We start from the raw sequence: 20,706 nt of genomic DNA on the forward strand, positions 1-20,706 counted from the left end.
ATACACCCACCCTGGAATCACACCGTGCCCCAGCAGCCTCTCTTCCCTCTCAAACAGGCAAATACAGCCCAGCTCTGGGCAGAGGAGCTGCTGGCCCTGACCACGCCCTGGCCCCTTGCAGCTCCATCAGTGCACACACTGATCACCCCAGGAACGGGCTGGACACCCTGCAGAGCCCACAGGGGCTGGGAGGCCAAGGTTCCTCCTGGATGGGGTGGGATCACTGCCCTCCACTCAGCAGTGTGGTGCGGGAGGTTTCCTGTGGCTCCTCCGGCAATCCCACGTGCCAGGCCTGGCCTTTCTGCCTGGGGCTGGTTTTGGCTGGTGCCATTCGTGCCCCAGCTGCATCTCAGGGTTTGCCACACCCTGGTTCATCCCAGATGTTCAGCACCCCCAGGTAACCACACATCTACCAGAACCTGCGGCTGGAGACACCAGGACCCTTCAGGCAGCTGATCAAGGTCACAGCAGAGGATGAAGCAGCAAGAGCTGCTAAAACCCACCTCAGAGAGCCCCTGAGCCAGCCCCAAACCTGCCCTGCCACCCACAGCAGCCAGGAGCTTCTGTGGGACCATCCAGCACAGCCACACTGAGAGCATTTGGGAGTTCCTGAGCTGGAGCAGACTTTGCTCACCACGGATCACCTTCCCCCAGCAGAGCTGGTGCCCACAGCAATCTGGAGAGCAGAAACCACACAGATCAGTTCCAGCTCTCAGTGCTGCTTTTCTAGGAACTTCTCTGCCCCTATCACAATTCCCGAGGCCGACAGGATTTGTACAGTTCAGGAATTTGAGGTTCTCCATCTCTGGAGGCTGCTGAATTCCCCTGGTGTGATCCTGTCCAGGGTGGCTCTGGGCACACGTGGTGCTGCCCTGCTCCCAGTCCTGAGCCCCCAGCTCAGCACCTGAAGCCTCTTGCAGGATTTCCTACTGGATTTCAGTCCCAGAACTGGGATTTGCAAAAATAGCCAAGTCACTTTGGATAACAGTCCGTGCTCCTGGCTCAGTGAGCACAAAAATAAAATCCCCTTGCAGCAGCCTGGGACCTCTGGCCCTGGGACACAGCAGGGCAGCACTTGGAGGCACAGCTCAAGTCATTTTATCATGGAATCATCAACCATGGAATCTTGGAATGGTTTGGGTAGGGAGAGACCTTTAATCTCCTCATCTTTCACCCTCTGCCATGGGTGAAATCACCTTCCACCAGCCTGGCCTTGGATGGGGCAGTCGCAGCTTCTCCAGGCAACACAGGAGAAACAACTTCAATATTTCTAAGGCAACCAAAAACCTAAACCAAAACTTTTGCACTCTTTGGCCACATTCACTTTTGGATAAAGCTCACAGATGTGGTTTGAAGCCAAGAACAAGGCTTTCAAATGAGCTTCTGATGTCCTTTTGCAGGATTCCCACCTGGGATCAGAGCAGATGGGTCAAACCCCTCCTCCTGCACTCGTGTGCCCAAGCACCATCGGTGATGTCCCTTCTTGTGACACATCATCAAAATTTTAAGGCTTTGCCTGGAGCTTCCTCAGTCCAGGTGGCTGGGTGGGATGCTGGGAATGTGCAGGTTTAACCCAGGATTTTATTTCTCTAACAGGGTAAATTTGACTCCGGTGAATGGCATTAAATTTCAGATTATTTAATCCTGAAAAATGAGTTGACGTTAGGGGACACTCCTCAAACCTCATCCTCACACCACCCTTTCCATCCCAACATCTCCTGTTCACCCCCTTCAGTATCACACACCACCACGCTGCAGTTCAGCCGTTTTATTGAACTTTGCGTATGAAAGAACAGTTTCAAGTTCTAATGAGAGAAAAAAATTTAAAAATAAATTCAACATCAGGTAAAAAAAAATCACGCAACTGAAAAAAAATCACTTTTTTTTAACCAGAAATTGAACACAAGGCCCACACCATGGTGGAGTCACCAGGACAAGGGGATGCAGCAGCTGGTTTTAGCATCAGACTGGTATAAAAAAACCAAGTTTTAAACAGTTGCAACACAGCTCACTGGCAAAACCAGAATTTAAAATGAACTCAGAGTAACAAGACTGTATTAACATCTCCAGTTCAAAATTGCATCACTCCTGTGGCACTGATTAGTCAAGATTTACAGACAAGTTCAGACTGACACAGAATTTCCCAATATTTCACTGTTCATAGACCCGGTGCATGCCCCAGGTGAGACAGTCATGGAAACATTTCTGCATTACCCACTTGCACATGTGAAGGAAGGAAAGCAAAGTCAAAACTATATCCAGCCATCTCCATCCTGGGAAGATTCCATGAAAATCAGTTGCATAGTAAAGGATGGGAAATTAAGAAACACGAGCTGCTGCTGTGCTGGAGGACGATGCAAAGCCTCCCTTTTGCCACATTTTGGTCTCAGGTGATGAATTAAGAGCCTGTTCTCCTTGCAAGGTGCCAAGTTCAGCCATGGAGTCCCTGACCTCCAGCAACAAGGGTGATTTTCCTGCAACACCTGAGCACTTGGGAAAATCAGGTCTAACTTCAGTGCACCAATGGCAGCCAACAGAGTTTTCCATTAAAATTCCAATATTTCAGGCACTTCCTGACTACATTTCCACTTAACACCTTTTGATTCACCATTCCAGCTCTATCCATGACTCGGGTGTTGCCAGGCAAATTGTCCCTGCTGTGAAATCCTCCTCTGGAATAGGAATTCTGCATTAAAACCCAGCAGCAGTGCCTGGCCTTGCAATGGTCGGAGATGTGTTATGGACAACACCAGTCAGAACAATCTCAGGCCATTCCCTTTACTGGTGCACTGATGGCATCATTGTGGACCAAGCAGGAAAAATGGGAAAAAAACAATAATTTACCTGTATCAGAGGCTGGTGGGAAATATGGAGATTAGAATGTGCAATTTAATTCACCCAGAGCTGCTACTTGGCTTTAATCTCAGGTTGAGAGACAGACTTCCAGCTGGATTTGTGCAATGCAGGAGAGAGGGGAGCACTCAGGGAAGAAAAACTCCATCTCAGAAATTCCTTAATTTTGAAAAGATTCAGTAGCAATAACAGCATTTGAACAGCTGGCTCAGAAAACACCCAAGTGTGTGAGGTAATGAAGCCTCCAGCATGCTCGAGGCTGGGTTCTGAGATGTCAGTCCTGCAGGGGTTTGCCTGTGGAAAGGGGCTGGAGGCTGCGGTGGGACTGCAGGAATCACAGAATCACAAACTAATAGAATCCCAGAGTGCTTTGTGTTGGAAAGGGCAGCTCATCCTGTTTCCATGGGCAGGGACACCTTCCACTATCCCATACTCCAAGCTCCATCCAGCCTGGCCTTGGACACTGCCAGGGATGGGGCACCCTGTGCCAGGGCCTCACCAAATCCTGACTTTTCCCCCAAATCCAGCAGGCAGAGCAGCTTCCCAGTATCCCCTCAGTGCCTCCAACAGCCCATTCCAGCCTCACTGCTAAGCCCTGTCCCTGTGCTGTGTCCCCTGAGCCTTCGTTAGTGTCCTAAAACACTTTTGGAGATCTTTTGCTTTCTAATTTTGCTGCCTTCTTAAACCAGCTTAAAACATGTCATTAAAGAAGCGGCTTTACGTGACCCCACGCCAGCCCAGCTCCCCAGATCCGCTTTTCCTGCCTCTCTGCCAGCACGGAGCCCACAGCAGAGCTCTCATCACTTTAATTGCACCCTAAAATTAAAAGGGGAAGGGTTGGTGCGTGTTCAGCGTCTAAAGAGCTCTGTCTGAGCACGACAGCTCCGAGCTGCTCCGGCGTCTCGGAGCACAGCTTTGAAGGGCTATGAATAAAGATGAGCAGCCTGCCTTGGGATGATTATGGGAATCAAAGCACGCTATTTTTTGGATCTTCTCTTGATGTCAGCCATCATTAAATCGCTCCCTTTTTTTGTTTTTTTAATCGACTGGATACATTTTTAATTTGTCTTCCCTTGCCAAGCGCGGCCCTGCGCTCCCGCTGCCATGGCTGTCCCGGCACGATGGTTATCAGCAACACGCACCAGGCTGGGCTCAGGGTGGTGGCAACACAGATTGATACACTGGACTGACAGCTAGAGACTACCAAACTCTCAATTATTGTGGAAAAGCACATTGACACCCAGCTGGCTCAGCGACCAAGCACGAGGAACCCGAGAGCACGGAGCGACGTCAGCGCCAGAACATACAACACCGAGGAGAGGTGGCATTTGGCAAGATTGTCATCAGTGTGAGATGGTTGGGAGGTGGGGACGGGTTTTCCCACCACTTTAATAATCAAAATACAGTTTTGAGCCCTAACAGAGAGATGCCGTAACAAGTGGCTACTGAAAACAGACGAGGTATAATTATGTTACAGACACACACACACATACACACACACACCCCATAAAAAAGCTCTCTGTAAGACTGGTGAAAAATAAAAATAACTTTAGTACTGATACATTCTATCCCCCATTTTAAGGGCTACTAGATCATGTTCCAAAAGAAACTAAATATAACACCTTTGGGACCAGGGCTTCCCAAGATCCAGTCTGTGCTTCAATCCAGAAAATCAATTCTCCTCCTGTTAATGTGCTCTTACCTGTGTGGGCAGCCTGGGGTCCCCCTCCTTTCGTGGGGGTTTGGCTGTTGGCAGCCCAAACCCATCAGGGCGGTGGAAAATGGGTTTGGGGTCAGTCTCTCACCATTTCTGAGCTGCTAAAGCTTTGTTCAGTCTCCTTTGCAGGCTCAGGAGCACGCGGAGAACCTGTCACGCTGCAGGGAGGCTGCAAACAAATGTGTTTCACAGCTCCTTAGGGGTTTGGGAGGTGAGATGTCCCAAAAAAGGGCCAGCTCCATCTCCCCCAGCCTGCCAGCAGCTCCCTCCGCGGCAATGGGGAGGAGCGCTCGGGAATTCCAGCCCTCACCCCAAACACCGGGCACTTTTCCTGGTCTTTTTAAAGGGGTCATTTAAGGCCTCTGAGATTTGATGGCCCGAGCAATAATTCATTTCAGTGCTGGGGTGAGGCAGGCAGGGGACACAGCTCCTCTTGCGGGACAGGGGGACACCCGGAGGGCACCAACGCTGCGGTCCCGGCCGCTGCCACAGCCAGGGCATCTCAGGAGCAATTTGCTGGAAGATCCCGTGGAGAAGCTCCCTGTGCCCGCCCCCACCACGGGCTGTCCCCCGGGCAGGGCACGGCCAAACCAAGTTAATGAGAGCCACTGCTCTAATTAGCTGCAATTTGTGCTGGCGGCTTTCGCACCGCGCGTTGTTTCACCTCCGCGGATCCCCGGCACCCCCTGCTCATCCCCGTGGGCTCAGGGACCTGCTCCATGAGACCTTCCAGCAATCCCGGTCCCCGATCCCAATCTCCCTGTGCTGTTAAAGCCGTGGTAAATCCAGGTGCCAGCAGCAGCAGCCGTGTCTCCTCCATTTACCCACAGCTTCAGCAGCCACGGGGTTCCTTCCATGCTGAGAATAAATGCAAGAGGAGCAATGTCCTGCTGAGAGCCAGATCCATACTTGCTCTTCATTCCCCAAATGATTAAATTGACAAAAACTGCTGGGTTTAACACTTTTGCTTCTTTTCACCCTCTCAGCCCATTCTGCCCAACCTGCACCTGTGCAGAGCCCTGGAGATCTCTGTGCTTGGGCCCCCCAAGCCCTTCTGCTAGGAACAAAGTCTCCACCAGCAGAGGTGCACCTGCCGTGGCAGGAGGAGGAATTCCAGCCAAGAAATTATCCATGTTTAAAAAACAAGCAAAATAAACACGACCTCACCAAAGCTGACACGTTCCTTGTAAGAGTCACATCATTCCCCAGCATTAAGAGAATCTCTCAACCCGAAATTCAGCTGAAGTTTTTCTGCAAGGCTCTCATTCATCTTCAAAGCCCTTCTGCAAGAAACGTGGTGCAGACAGCTGGCTGCTTTGCCTTGTACATTCCCGAGTTTTCCCATCTCCAGCCTTGCTTCCAGGGGGTGGTTTCAGTGCATCCTCCCTGGGGCTGTGCCTCCAGGCATCCCCCTCGTGTCTCCTGTGGATGTTCTGTGTGAAATGCAGGCAAACAGCTCCTCTGGGGGGGAAGGATCCAGGTTTTGGTGCTTCCCTCTGGATGAGTGGTCCTTGCTCCACTTTGCAGGTACCTGGTGAGGACCTCGAGGCTGGTCCTTGGGCACCAAAGACAATCAGCAGCATCAGCTCAAGGGTCTGTTTCACACACAATAATTTTGGTTCCTGTTACCTCTCCTTGAGCAGCCTCTGCTTCAGAGGAATCTCCAGCTCCCTTGGTTCTGTCCAGTCCAAATAAACATTCCCAAACCATTCCCAGGAATTATTGCCATGCAGACAAAGAGGTTCCTGTGCTCATCTGAATCTCTCCAGCATTATTTTCACCCTTAAATCCAACGCTGTTCCAAGTTTCACTCTGATGGAGGCTGAGCTGGGAGGGTTTCAGTCCCCAGGCTGGGATGGAGGCAGCATGAGTGGGTGGATGAGGCTGGGGAGGGGGAAAAGGGGGAGCCAGAAGCAGGAGAGACCATCAACCCCTCTGCCATTTGCATTTATCCCTTTGCACATCACTTATCCCTTTGCAGACCATTTATCTTGTGGCACCAGAACAATATTGATCCGTGCAGTCCTAGGAAACACAGTGAGGTTACAGAAAGCCCAGCTTTAAGAGCTTCCCAGCCCAATATGGGTAACCCACGGCTCTAAATCTGCCACCAAAACCCTCAGTGTGCAAAATGAAACAGCAATGGACAAAGGAGGGATGGAATTCCCAATTATTACAGAATTAGCAAGGCAGCACTATCAAATTCCCACAAGACTGGGGTACTGTGGAAGTGCAGACCAAGGCAGAGAGGCTCTCATGAAAGGGAGCAGGAGCATGGTCAGCCAGGAACTGGGTTTTTAGACTTTTTCTAGCCTGGAAATTCAATTTTCCCTTAGTTTTTTGTGGAATGATCCTGATAGCAAGGCACAACTGTTCGACACCCTTTTCCTCAGCACCAGCAGAGATGTTTCTTTCTAAATAAGGACTTAAAGTAAATCACAGCCTTTGGTACAGCACAGAGCTACTTATAAAGGGCATTTCCAGGAAAGTGAGAAAAATGGAACAGGAATGATTCTCCAAGAGCTGAGAACAGCCCGTGGCCTTCACCAGGGAACAGAGACAGCAACCAAATCCCCCCCACTCCCTCCCACCCCGAGAAAACACTTGGACTGAGTTTTAGCAGCTCTGCTTAACATTTCCTTCTGGTTGCTTCATCTTTCAAGAGATTTTTTAAAATAGTATTAAAAAACACTGAAATAATGTCCAAGTGACTTCTACATCTCCTCCTCCTTTCTCCTGGCTTTGCTCAGTCCTGTTATATTGCACATGAGTTGAAGATAATCTGGCTCCAAAGATGTTCCCTTCTACATAATGCACTTGTTCGAGGACACAGACAAAGTGGGGAATATCCCATATATAAATATATATATGAAATATGGGCTGGGTTTAGCTGGGAAGGACAGGCCCTCTGTCAGTGGGGTCCACGGCAGCGTCGGTCGCTGTGTTGGGATGTTGGGGATGTTTGTCCTTTCCTTGGAGATGTTTTATTTCTCAACACAGTCCTGAAGATCTTAATTTCAAAACTTCTTCTGTGATCTGTGGAGCAAAGCAAAGAGCCTCTTTTATTTTTTTTAATAACAAAAACAGCTTTGAGAAACAACAACAGGTTCTATTTTTTGCAAGTAAAGTGGAAGAGAAGTTGCATATTGGTCCCTCCTGACAAATTCCCAACTTCATTTCCCACAAATAAAAAATGAAAATTTGCTAATTAAATTCTTTAATGGACTAGATGCCACATAGTCTAAACTGAGCTAAAGATAGGGAAAACATTCATTAAAAATATTCGTGTTATTAACTGTTATCTTACATTAATGGCAAGTTCCAAACCCAGAATAATTAGTGCCAAGTGGGTTTTCCTCATGATTTTTATCTTAATCAAGTTGAGTTTGTTCTGAGCTGATGTAATTCATGAGATATTGAGCAACTGGTTGATTTTATAAATCCAGTCCAGGTGCTGGGAGGAGCCAGGGCTGATCCCACTCCCAGAGCTTGGACTGTGGAGTCACTCCCACAGAGCACAAACCCAAAATCCCATTTTGATGTGGGGATGGGGGTGTCCAGCAAAGGGCTCAAAAAACCCCAATTTCTGCAGTGCCAGGATTGCATCCATAGCTCTACACTCCAGGGACTGATTCCTGTTTTAATACAGTGAGATGCTCTGCTCGGCCTTTGAGACACTGAAATTTCTAGAAATTTCATGCAACTGTTTTTAACCCTCACATCTACCAAAAAATCTGTGTTCTGCCTTTACTTCACACCACAGCAGCTGGAGCAGCCCAGCTGCCCAGGTGAGATGTCTGAGCCGGGTGCTTCACTGGCAGCTGGTGATGAGGGAAAGGTTGGGAGGAGCTGCAGTCCCAGCCCAGAGCCCGCCTAAGGCACCAGGGCCTGCCTGGTCCCAGCTCAGCCCCAAAATCAGCCTGTGCTCCCCAAAGGGAGAGGCAGGGTAGAGATGTGCCAGGGGGGATCCATGCACTGAGGAGGGAGAGAGCCTCCCTCTGGATGCTGCGGGCATCAGGGCGCAGGGATGGAGATGTGGCAGAGATGAAGTTGCAGCAATAATGAGGATGTGGGAATGAAGTTGCAGGGATAACGAGGATGCAGGGATAACGAGGATGCAGGGAAGATGTTGCAGGGACAATGGGGATGCAGGAATGATGATGTTGCAGGGCTGAAGACGTTGCAGGGACAATGGGGATGCAGGGATAATCATGTTGCAGGGCTGATGTTGCAGGGATGATAAGGCTGCAGGGATGATAAGGCTGCAGGGAGAATGATGTTGCAGCTGTGATGAAATTGCAATTGAAGTTACAGGGATGAAGTTGTAGGGATAATGAGGATGCAGGGATTGCAGGGTTGATGAGCATGCATTTGCAGGGATGATGAGGATGTAGGGATGGTGATGTTGCAGGGATGATGAGGATGTAGGGATGGTGATGTTGCAGGGATGATGAGGATGTAGGGATGGTGATGTTGCAGGGATGATGAGGATGTAGCTATGATGAAGTTGCAGGGATAATGTTGCAGGGATGATGAGGATGCAGGGATGATGATGCAGCTATGATGAAATTGCAGAGATGAAGTTGCAGGGGAGATGAGGATGCAGGGATGATGATGATGGCGAGGCTGAGGATGCATGTGCAGGGATGATGAGGATGTGGGGATGTAGGAATGATGCTGCAGGGATGCCAAAATCCAGCAGAGAAAGGAAAGAGATGGGAATTCCTGCCAGGAGCAAAGATCCCTGCGAGGCAGTGCAGCACTGGGGAATGAGCTTCCAGAGGGGCTCAGTGCTCTGAGCAAGGATCTCAGCCCAGGCAGTTGTTGGAGCACCAGCTTATCCTGAAGTGCCAGCAGGGCCATTCCTGGGCTTAGAGCTAAAGGGGCTTTCTGCTTTATTGGACTGGGCTTGCTGGGGGATTAAACCCCTCCCACCTGCCAGCTGGGAAGGGCTCCAAACTGCCGGGATCCTCAAGGATCACTGGAGCATTACACACTCAGCAAATAAATAAATAAATACACAACTTAGACCCAAGCAGAACCTTCAGCCCAGGAAATGCCACTGGGCAAGAAGGTGGTGGTGGAATTGGGGCTCTGCAGATGAAGTGGTAAATAACAATTTTAATTCCCACCAGGCAAATAGTCCAGTGCTTTGGGGTACCCTGGAGCCCATCCAAGCTGTATCCTTGCCAGTGAAGAAAGAAACACCAAATCCTGAGCCTAACAATGGTGTTATTGCTCTGGATCCAGTGAGTGGGAGTGAGAAGTCAGGAGCATTCAGGAGCTATCACTGCTCCAGCTCCTGAAGGGATCCAGATGTCTTTCTATTGTACAGGGGTGAGGAAATCCTCTCCATCCCAAGAGAAATAGAGGATATTAAACAGAAGCCATAAAAATTAGATGTTTTTAAATTGACTGAGCCAAATAACTTCCATCTAAACACTCAGAGCTGGCAAAACAGCTCCTGGGAGTGCAAGTACTGAGCATCTCCTGAGTCCTTCCAGGAGACTGGAAAACAGCTCCTGTTTGGGACAATTTTTTAAGGGATAAACAAAGTGACCTGCAAAAATGATGGGTCTGGCCATCTGCCACTGATCCCAAGCAATATGCTGGAATGGCTGAGAGTCTTAATACAGAATTAAAGAGGAAGATTTAATTGATGCTAATCAACACAGGTTTTCTGTTAAGAAAACAGATCTTATCAAATTAACTGATATCTCTGACTGAGTCTCACACTTGGCTGATAAAGGTGCTTGTGTAATTCTCTCCTGCAAGGGAATTGCATGGCTGTTGGGCAAGAAAACAGAGCAATAAAGCAAAATTCCCAGGAGATGTCTCAAGTGAGGAACCCAGATCACATCCTCCACTCGCTACTCCTTGGGCTCCCTTTGCTTTCTCAGAGCATCTTACAAACAGGATGGGAGAGACATCCCTGGAAATGTCCAGCCCTGGGAGTGAACAGCCCAGGCTTGTTTCTGATGCTGCAGAAAGATTTCCTGCCTTAATTCTGAGGGATTTAAAGTGTGGAATTCATTCAGGCACCTGCACCCACCAAGGCACAAGCAGAGGTAGAAAAGCCCTCAAGCCTTCAATGCTACATCCAGTTCACAGCAGCTCCTTCCTCAGCCCTCCTGAAAACTCAAATTCCAGACAGCCAGGGCCATTTTTAAGCCCAAATTTCTTATGTCTGGTTTCTGACCAATGCAACAGTTAAATTGTTACAGAGACACAGTGGCAGCTCCAAGCAGAGACCAGCAAGGAGGAAGAAGAGGGTTCTCAGCCCTAAATTCACAGAGATTTCAGGAGAAATGGGCCAGAAGGGTGGGAAAGGGAAGATGAAGAGTGAAGAAATCACAGGAGAGGAGACATTGATGGGGAGCTGAAGGCAGAGCTGGCAGCTTGGGAAGCTGAGTGAAACCTCAGGCTTCCCTCTAGCCAAGGGAAAGAATTGATACTATTGGTGTACCCAGGGCAGGGTCTGCAGGCTTTCCCAGCCTCAAGGAAGCTGAATCCCACAAAACCTTTGGAGGAGTCCTCACTTCTTGTTCCACGTTTCAAAACTGCCTCTTCCTTCCCCAGGAGTTTCATTGCAAACACCTCCTGAAGCTGCTCGGTGCCATTTACAGATGGGGAAACTGAGGCACGGAGGAGCCCAAAGCCAGGGAGCAAATCCCACAGTGCTCACAGTGGGAGAGGGACACATTTCCCTGGAGTACCAACCCAGAGCCCCTGAAGTGCACAGCATCACCCACCACCCTCTCTGTGCACAGCTCCTCCCTCGCACCAAGCCCAAGAGCAAACTGAGCCCTGTGCACACGCAGAAAACACTTTACAAAGTGTGTGTTCATCCCCTCCATCCTCCCTCCCAGCCTTTAGCTTCCCGTGGAGCAACACCCCAAGGCAGACCCTGCTGCAAGCCCTGATCCTGCTGCCACCACTGAGCAAACCGTGATCAAATCCCAAAGGATTTTCCTCCTCTATCCACGGTTGTGCTTTGCAGGAAGCAAAGCAAAGCAGCTGCGCTGGCCAGCCTCAAAATAAACCTGGCTGCACCTTGCAGCCTTGCTGGGGCGAGAAGAGGGGGTTGGAAGCAGTCCTGGGGCCGGGCTCATCTCCTCCACAAGCCACACATCCAAGCCCAGCCCGCCCAGCCAGGATGTTCAGAGAGCTAAAAATGAAGTGCAACCACTGGAGCAAAGCAGCAGAGCTCCAGCACGCTCAGAAAAGCATCGGAATCACAAGTCGCAAGGAAATGAATCATTCCTAAACAAACCCAGCAGCGCCTGCTGCCGTCGGTGCGGCTGAGCCGGGGCTCTCCCAATGAGTGTGCAGAGCCATCAGGGAACAGGCAGGAGCAGGGAGCAGGGAGCATTCCAGCTCCTCCCGGCTCCAGTGAGGAGCTGAAGGAGATGGGAGACATGTTCTAATTTATTTGAGCGTGTCTTGGTTCATAAGGAGGAGAAAAGTGACGGTGCCCTGCGGGGATGTTCATGCGGGGAGGTTTCCCTGCCCTGCTGCCGAGCATCCTCAGCACTGAAAATTCAGGCTCTGAGCGGTGATGAGACACAGACAGAGCCTGAGCCCTGCGGGTGCCAGAGCAGCACGTCAGTCGTGCAAGGAAAAGCACAGAGAGGCTCACGGGGTTTGTGTTTGTGGTGAGTTCTGCCAGAATCGGGGATAAAAGGGCTCCACCCCGCACACACATCCCTCTTCCACACACACGATGGTTTTCAGGAGCACAAACTGGATTCACCGAGTGACAAAGAGCAGGAGCCCCGACGCCTTCCCAGCAGGAACAGCCAACAGGCAGGGACAAACACCCCTGGGACAGGGCACCATCACCCACCGGCCTGCACCAGGCACGGAGTGACAGCTCTCCATTGCACCCAGGCCCGACCACAGCGGGGCCAGCAGAGTTTTACCTGGAGCAAGAGCTGGAAGGGGCTGGGAGATGGGGCTGGGGCTGCTCTGCAGAGATCCCCTGGGGCTGGGGTCCTTTGGCAGGGATCCCCTGGGGCTGGGACCCCTCTGCAGGGATCCCCTGGGGCTGGGACCCCTCTGCAGGGATCCCCCGGGGCTGAGACCCCTCTGCAGGATCCCCTGGCACTGCTGTGTCCCTGCCAGGGGATGGCTCTGCCCTAAGGCACAGCTGGGACTGGACCCTCCTCCTGGTGCCAGTCTCATTTCTGACCTAAGACACCCCCAGTCACCACCCCCTGAAATGGGTCAAACACCCTCCACTGCTGGACAAGTGATTCCCAGCTGGGATGAGGCACCTCAGGGCACCCAAAATATCCCCCAAGTGTCCTCCTCAAAGTGGTGATGGCCACGGCCCCAGGAATGTTTCCAAGATAAAGAAGCACAGAGCTCCATCCCTCCATGCTCGATGCCCGCCTCTGGCACGGGGAGAGGGCTGATGCCACCCTGCCCCCATCATGGCCTGCACTCAGCCATGCAAACAGCACCCAGGGAAACGGGGAAAGGCATCACCATCCCGCCCTTAACACATCCCGCAGCTGAACAAGACCCCAAAGCCGAGCCGAGGGCCCAGCCGTGCTGAGGGTGGGACCCAGAGCAGGGAGGGCGCAGGGGAGCAGCAGCAGCTCCGGAGGAGTGAGAATTCCAGGGGTATGGCCCTGCCTACAGCACCCTGTAACCATCGAATCATCACATGCTTTGGGTTGGAAGGGACCTTAAAGGCGATCCATGACAAAGATCACATAATATCCTGAAATCCCTTCTTTCCCTGCTCCCATGAGTGCCCTTGCAGGGGGGATGCCGGAGCACTGAGCTCTCCTTCAGGTACACACAGAACTGAGGCTAAAGGGCAAAATAAGGCACAGTTAAACCCTATTTGAGGCCCTGAATGACTGCATCTTTTACTGTTTGAACTCCCAGGTTTGCAGCCTGCCCAGAGATCGTTTGCTAAAGCGTTTAAAAACAGGGAAAACCGAGCCCTGCTTCCCTCCGGCGGCGGTGGAGCCTCCGTGTGCTCGCACCAAGATATGCATATTTTAAAAGCTTGGCAGGAGAGGGCTCCAAACTACACAATTAAACAGATTTTACACACAACACTCCCCGTACACGCCAAGCACTGCCAAACACCCTTTCCTTGTGCTGCATCCCTGCAGGAGACCCCTTGGGAGCAATGACCCCGGCTGGCTCCTTCCTCCTGCCGGGAAAGAACTTGTCTGCCCTTTGCCGCTGCTTAATTGTCCATAAACGGGGGATTAAAAACAAAAACTACTTATTTTGTCAAGGGATGGAGCAGGAACAATTGCCTGGGAGGAAATTTAACCCTCCTGGAGGAAAGAGATCTCTCCAGCGCTTGTCTGTGTCCACACGTGGGGTGGGATGGATACTGCTCTGCTCAGGCCACCCCAGGCACCCGAAGGGCATCTATTGTGCTGCAGAACAACAGAACCTTTTGAAGGCGTTCAGGCCTAAAAACACACAAAAAAAGAAGGCAAAGAAGCAGGAGAAAAAGGTGATGGTGTCAAAGCACCAAGTGGAGCGGCCAGGGTTGCGGCTGCTGCACCCCCCAGCACCAGGGATGTGTCTCAAGGAGGCATCCAGGGCTGAAACAGAGCTGAAACAGGGGAGCAGGTCCTAAAATACAGGCAGAGGGGCAGGGAGACTGACAGCAATCTGTGAAAAGAGAAAACAGGAGGTGCAAGGCTCTACAGCACCCAGCGCCCTGTGTGGGGGGTGGAACAAGACGTTCTTTAGGGTTGTTTTCAACCCCAGCCTTTCTGTGACTCTGTGATAAACTGAAGGCATCCACGGGCAGCTCCAGCCTCCCAGGGGTGGGAGCTGCCTCTTCCATCCTCACTCCCATCCCTCAGTGTCACTGCGTCTCTCGGGTGACAGGCACAAAGGACAGGGGTGGGGAGGACATTGCTGTGGAGACCAGGGATTGCCCAGAGCTGCAGGGACCCTGCTCTGGGGGTGCTGGGAAGCATCAGCCAGAGCCCGTGGTAATGCCCTTTCCTCCATTTAATGTAATCAGCCGGGTCTGGGCGAGCCCTTGGCCTCACGCTGATGCTAATCCCCTAACGCTGCCCCTCTGAGCACATTAGGGACAGGCCAGCCCAGCACAGCCCAGGCTCCTCTGGAGCTCCCCAGTGGCTGCTGGAACTCTGCCTTGTCCTAGTGGAGCACACAGCAGGCGAGCAGAGCCACTTGAACAACAGCTGGCTGTGGAGAGCCCAGGCTTTCAGGGATCTCTCCAATTCCTGGCACAACGTGTGCAGCAGCCAGTGCCAGAGGAGCTGTCAGACCACGGAACAGAAGGCATTTATCAGTCACTGAATGGTTTGGGTTGGAACGGATCTTAAAGATCATCCAGTTCCAGCTCCCTGCCATGGGACACCTTCCACTGGAGCAGGTGGCCCAGGTGCCTCCTTTTCTCTCACTGAATGGCACCCACGAGACAGCAGAGAGGGCAGAACATCCAAAGGATGTTCCCAATTTTCCACTTCCACTTTGGGGGTGTATCTAAAAAGCAGCAGCAGAGAATTGTTGTCTTTCAGTGATACCACTCAGTACTGAAAAGTATTTTTCTGAACATGAAAAAGGGGAAGTTTAGGTTAGATATTTTTTGCTCAGAGCAGCTGTGGCTGGCCCTGGATCCCTGGAAGTGTCCAAGGCTAGGCTGGACAGAGCTTGGAGCAACCTGGGAGAGTGGAAGGTGTCCCTGCCCATGGCAGGGGTGGGACTGGATGGTCCTTAAGGTCTCTTCCCACCCAAACCATTCTGGATTTTTACCAGAGCCAAACTGCCTTTTACCCCAGTGGGTGAAGAGGTTTCCTTGTCACCTCTCCCATAAAGCATCTTTTACTGTCAGTAAAATCCCTTCCCTGCCATGGGACACCTTCCACTGGAGCAGGTGGCCCAGGTGCCTCCTTTTCTCTCACTGAATGGCACCCACGAGACAGCAGAGAGGGCAGAACATCCAAAGGATGTGCCCAATTTTCCACTTTCACTTTTGGGGATGTATCTAAAAGGCAGCAGCAGAGAATTGTTGTCTTTCAGTGATACCACTCAGTACTGAAAAGTATTTTTCTGAACATGAAAAAGGGGAAGTTTAGGTTAGATATTTTTTGCTCAGAGCAGCTGTGGCTGGCCCTGGATCCCTGGAAGTGTCCAAGGCTAGGCTGGACAGAGCTTGGAGCAACCTGGGAGAGTGGAAGGTGTCCCTGCCCATGGCAGGGGTGGGACTGGATGGTCCTTAAGGTCTCTTCCCACCCAAACCATTCTGGATTTTTACCAGAGCCAAACTGCCTTTTACTCACCTCTCCCACAAAGTCACCTTGTCACCTCTCCCACAAAGCATCTTTTACTGTCAGTAAAATCCCTTTGAAACTACTCTGTCCCTATAAAATCAGTCAGGGAGGAGTCAGGAAAACAAACCAACAGCCTGCAAGGTCTCTGCTTATTTTAGAAGACAGAGAAACTGAAAATTGTTCTGTGCCATTTCAAGAACATGTGGCTTCCCTACCCTGTGCAGCTGCCACGGGGAAATCACCAACCCAGCACTCATCTGCAAACTCTCCAGGGTGCCATGTTTCCACTGCTCTTCAACTCAGACCCCCCTTTTAGGAATAGGCATGTAGGAAAGCTTTAATAACTATAAAATTTAATAACAATAAAAGAGAATTACAATAAAAAGTAAGAGCTTGTAGGCAGAAATGACACTTCAGCCCACTGGCAGCCTGGTGAAAAGGCACACTGAGGTGTTCCCAGTTACCCCAGACAAGGAATCCCACTTGTCCTGGACAAGGAATCTCAGGTTTGTAACTTCCCATGATGTTCCAGAGCATCTCCCTTATAAAGATCACCTCTTGCACCCTCAGCTATGAAAACTCTGGTAGCTCCAATAAAACCATCACACCCCAGCAGCCAAGGAGGGGCTCTGATATTTTTCTTGGGTTTATTGACTGTGGCTAAGGGAGGGTGCTACAAACCATCTAGATCCTTCTGAGTCAGGGAAAAATCCCAGCTAAACTGCAATTTTGGCATGGCCAGCATCTCTCAGGACAAGGCCCCCTCTCCACAGCCTTGGGAAAGGTGTGACTTGCACAGGTCAGGGCCAAATTTCTCTTTGCTGTAGGTTTTTAACAGCATGCCTGTTCCATGTGCTACCTCAGAGGAATTTGGCTTTTTTTTTAACCCAAAATCCAGCAACACTGAGCAGAGCTGGAGCCAAAGCTCTCGAGGCCAAGCTGCTTTTGGCCTGTGTCAGTGGCAGGGGCTGGATAGGAGCACTAAACCACTGAAATCACCTTTTTAGCACAGAAGTGAAGCAATCCAGCTGCAGAGAAGCAGCAGGGTTTTCCTCCTCCCACAGTACGAAAAAGCAAATACAATCAGAGGAGCTCTAGGATGTGATCCCACTTTATCTAACGTGTATAAAAATACCCGAGAGTGGCAGGATAAGCTGGAGAATAAAAGAAAGCAGTGGAAAGCATGGGGTTTGTCTAAAAAAAACCAACACTGACTCCATTGAAGTCTCCCCCGTGCAGAGCTCACCTGATCCCGTCAGATGTCCCATGGCCCCTGGCATACACGTGAAGATGAAGCCGGTGATTTTTCCCAGCTGGATTTTTGGTTATTTTTCAATCCTGATTTTTCACTGTCCCCCTTATTTCACAAAGCTGCCGAGGTTCCCTGGCTAAGCTTCCCGGCAGCTGCTTGGTGCCAGTTCCCACTGGGTTTGGGGTCGTTCTCGGTGGAGCAGGATGAACCTCCATCCCCAGATTTCACTGCCAAGGTGAGGGACAGGTGGATCTGGGGGTGCTTATTGCCTGTGGATGCTTTGTTGGGCACACGGGAGGAGCAGCGGGACAGGAACCACGAAGGGGGTGCAGAGCCACGATGCCTTGTGGGATGGAGGAGCTGGAACCATCTGGAAAGGATTTTTGCGGGATGAGCAAGGACCAAGGGGGATGGGAGAGAGAAGGGATGCCATGACAACCTTTGGGGGTTTCCCAGGAAACCATGGTCACCATGGCAACTGCATCACTCCGGTCGGAATTAGTGACTTCCGCTGGAAGGCGTGTTCGCCACTTTAATCTTCTGGTGATAAGCGGCTGCATCTCCTCCAAAGGCATTGCAAAACGAGGAGGAAATATCCCTTTGTCTGCGGCTGGGCGGGTTGGAGGCTCCCAGCCACAGGAGGAGCCCGGCGTGGATCCTGCTCCGAGCCGACATCGCTCCCTGCGCCGGCGGCTCCCGAAAATATTCCCGTCTGCCTCTCCTCTCCCTCCTCCCGCACACATCCCTGCTGCACGGCCACAGGCGTGACATTGGAGGAAATAATTCCATCAGGTTACAGGGGAAGGGAGTTCAGAATAGAAAACGAAGGCTTAGGGAGGTTTTGTTCTATATAAATCAGCATTGATTGCTCTCGGTCTCTGACCAGATTAGAATTTCATAAATGATCTAATGGGGAGAAAAAGGGAATCTGGGATGTGCCCGTAATGGCACATCACATGTTTCAATATTAAGCATCATTTAACGATGTGGTAACAGAGACTCTCTGCAGAATTAAATGGTTATTTCCTCCCAGCCCCCTCCCAGCACATTCTGCCTCATGTTTTCCTCGCTCCTCCACCCAGTCCGAGTTCGTTAATCCAACAAGTAATTTTATGTGATGGAAGGGAGATTGGCTACACACTGCCCTTAGGGAAAGAGGGGGAAATTCAGGAGCAAAGCAAGAGGTTCCCCAAAAGCCCAAAAAGCAAAGCAGCCCTGCAACACGTTGCAGAACAAACACCTGTTTTGACAGTGAGTGTGGTTTGTCTTCATCTTCCTTCTCTTTACCCTTTAGCTGTCCTCTTCTTCAGAGAATTTTAAATCCTTTTACTTTTGGATCTTTAGAAAGGAAGGATCTAAAAAAATAAAGGTATAAAAACGAGGGCACACACAGGACCGACGATGGTGCATGTTCCACACAACACCGACACACAGTCACTTTGCATCATTATTGGTATTGTTATTGGTATTGTTTTACCGCATCCTCGGGTTTGGTTGCTGTTCGTTTGGTTTGGGTTTGTTTTAAACATCCGTAAAGATCTTTTTGATGTTCACACAGTTGGGATTGTTTGTGGTCGTGCAGTTGCCTGCTTTAAAGGCAGCCTGTTTGAATGCACTGTGATTGATCCCCCCTTCCTCAATCACCATGTACTCGGACTTGCTGAGGGTGGAATTGCTGCGAGCCTTCTTCATCTCCTCGCTGGACGAGAGGTGCTGGCAGCTCCCGACGTGCATGTACTGGGCTTGTTCCTCACCCTCCGTCTCCCGGTGGTAGAAGTAGTTGAAGTTGGAGACGATGACGGGCACGGGCAGGGCGATGGTCAGCACCCCCGCGATGGCGCACAGAGACCCCACGATCTTGCCCCCAATGGTGATGGGGTGCATGTCCCCATAGCCCACGGTGGTCATGGTGACCACGGCCCACCAGAAGGCATCGGGGATGCTACTGAACCCCGAGCTGGGGTCGTCGGCTTCCGCGAAGTAAACGGCGCTGGAGAAGAGGATGACGCCGATGAAGAGGAAGAAGATGAGCAAGCCCAGCTCCCTCATGCTGGCCTTGAGGGTCTGCCCCAGGATCTGCAGCCCCTTGGAGTGCCGGGAGAGCTTGAAGATGCGGAAGACCCTGACGAGGCGGATGACTCTGAGGATGGCCAAGGACATGGCTTGCTGGCCGTTGCCTTGCCGCTCAGCCAGCTCCGTGCCCAGGGTGATGAAGTAGGGGATGATGGCCACAATGTCAATGATGTTCATGATGTTCTTGGAGAAGGTGGCCTTGCTGGGGCAGGCAAAGAAACGGACCAGCAGCTCAAAGGAGAACCAGATGATGCACAAAGTCTCCACCACAAAGAAAGGGTCGGTAAAGGATGACACCATGGAAGTAGGCGAGGATGAGGAGTTGGTGAAGACATCAGGTGGGAGAGGGCCGCTGCCTGTCCCGAAGGTCCCCCCAGTTCCCTCATAGTCATGATCATCCCTGAATTCAGGCAGGGTTTCCAGACAGAAGATGACAATAGAGATAAGGATGACCAGGACAGAGACAATGGCAATGCCTCGGGCCGGCCCAGAGCTCTCGGGGTACTCGAAGAGGAGCCACACCTGGCGCTGAAACTCCTTCTCGGGAAGCGGCCGCTGCTCCTCCCGAATGAAACCCTCATCCTCCCGAAACTTCTCCATGGCCTCCTCCCCCAGCTGGTAGAAGCGGATCTCCTCGGAGAAGATGTCGATGGGGACATTGACGGGACGCCGGATGCGCCCGCCCGACTGGTAGTAGTAGAGGATGGCGTCGAAGCTGGGACGGTTACGGTCGAAAAAATACTCATTGCGGAGGGGGTCGAAGTAGCGCATCCTCTTGCGGGGGTCCCCCAGCAGCGTCTCGGGGAACTGTGCCAGGGTCTTGAGCTGGGTCTCGAAGCGCAGCCCCGAGATGTTGATCACCACGCGCTCGCAGCACTCGTGCTCCCCAGCGCCCGCGGGCTGCCCGGCGGGCAGGGCCGGCGCCGGGGGCTGATCGTAGCGCTCCCCGCCGAGCAGCGCAGGAGGATGCTGGGGCTCCTCCAGCAAAGGGTCTCCGCCGCCGCCGCCTCCCACCACGGTCATGCTGCCTTCCTCGCCTTCTTCGCCCTCTTCCTCGTGCTGCTCGGGGCCCGGCTGGGGGGCGGCGGGGGGCAGCTGCTCGGTGTAGCCCAGGTTGTGGTGGCTGCTGCTCGAGCCGCCCCGCGGCTGCCGGCCGGCGGAGGAGGCGGCCGGAGAGTAGAGCAAGCTCCGGCGCTCGTCCATAAAGGTGTGGGGCGGAAGGGGAAGGGGGGGGAGGGGGGGATCCGAGAGGCGGCAGCCGAAGCCTCTTCTTCCTCCTCTTCCTCCTCCTCCGGGCGGAGAGGGAGCAACAGCCGCCCAACTCCTCCAGCGGCTGCCGCTGCTCTGAAGAGCTGAGGCTCTTCTCAAAAAATCCGCCCCCAGCCCTGGCACCGCCTCGCTCAGTCACCGCTCCCGGAGACACCCACCAGCCCCCCGGCCCTGCCCCGCAGCCCCCCGCCAGCCTCGGGCACCCCCTCCCCTGCCCCTGCTTGGGGGAGCCCCATCCACCCCCAGGCAGCGCCGAG

At 52.0% G+C, this 20,706-nt stretch overlaps 1 protein-coding gene across 1 annotated transcript; it reads right to left on the reverse strand.

The window, feature by feature from the left end:
* Positions 1-1,753: 1,753 nt before the first annotated feature.
* LOC120502261 (potassium voltage-gated channel subfamily A member 3-like) lies at positions 1,754-20,447 on the reverse strand. The gene is made up of 2 exons (XM_039709518.1): positions 17,102-20,447; positions 1,754-7,606 (listed from the first exon to the last, which is right to left on the reverse strand). The coding sequence occupies exon 1, from the start codon at positions 20,381-20,383 to the stop codon at positions 18,629-18,631; it is 1,755 nt and encodes a 584-aa protein (XP_039565452.1). The 5' UTR covers positions 20,384-20,447; the 3' UTR covers positions 1,754-7,606; positions 17,102-18,628.
* Between the last annotated feature and the right edge of the window lie 259 nt (positions 20,448-20,706).

This window comes from Passer montanus, unplaced genomic scaffold (genome assembly GCF_014805655.1).
Source record: "Passer montanus isolate IOZ18808 unplaced genomic scaffold, ASM1480565v1 scaffold211, whole genome shotgun sequence".
Taxonomy (NCBI): domain Eukaryota; kingdom Metazoa; phylum Chordata; class Aves; order Passeriformes; family Passeridae; genus Passer; species Passer montanus.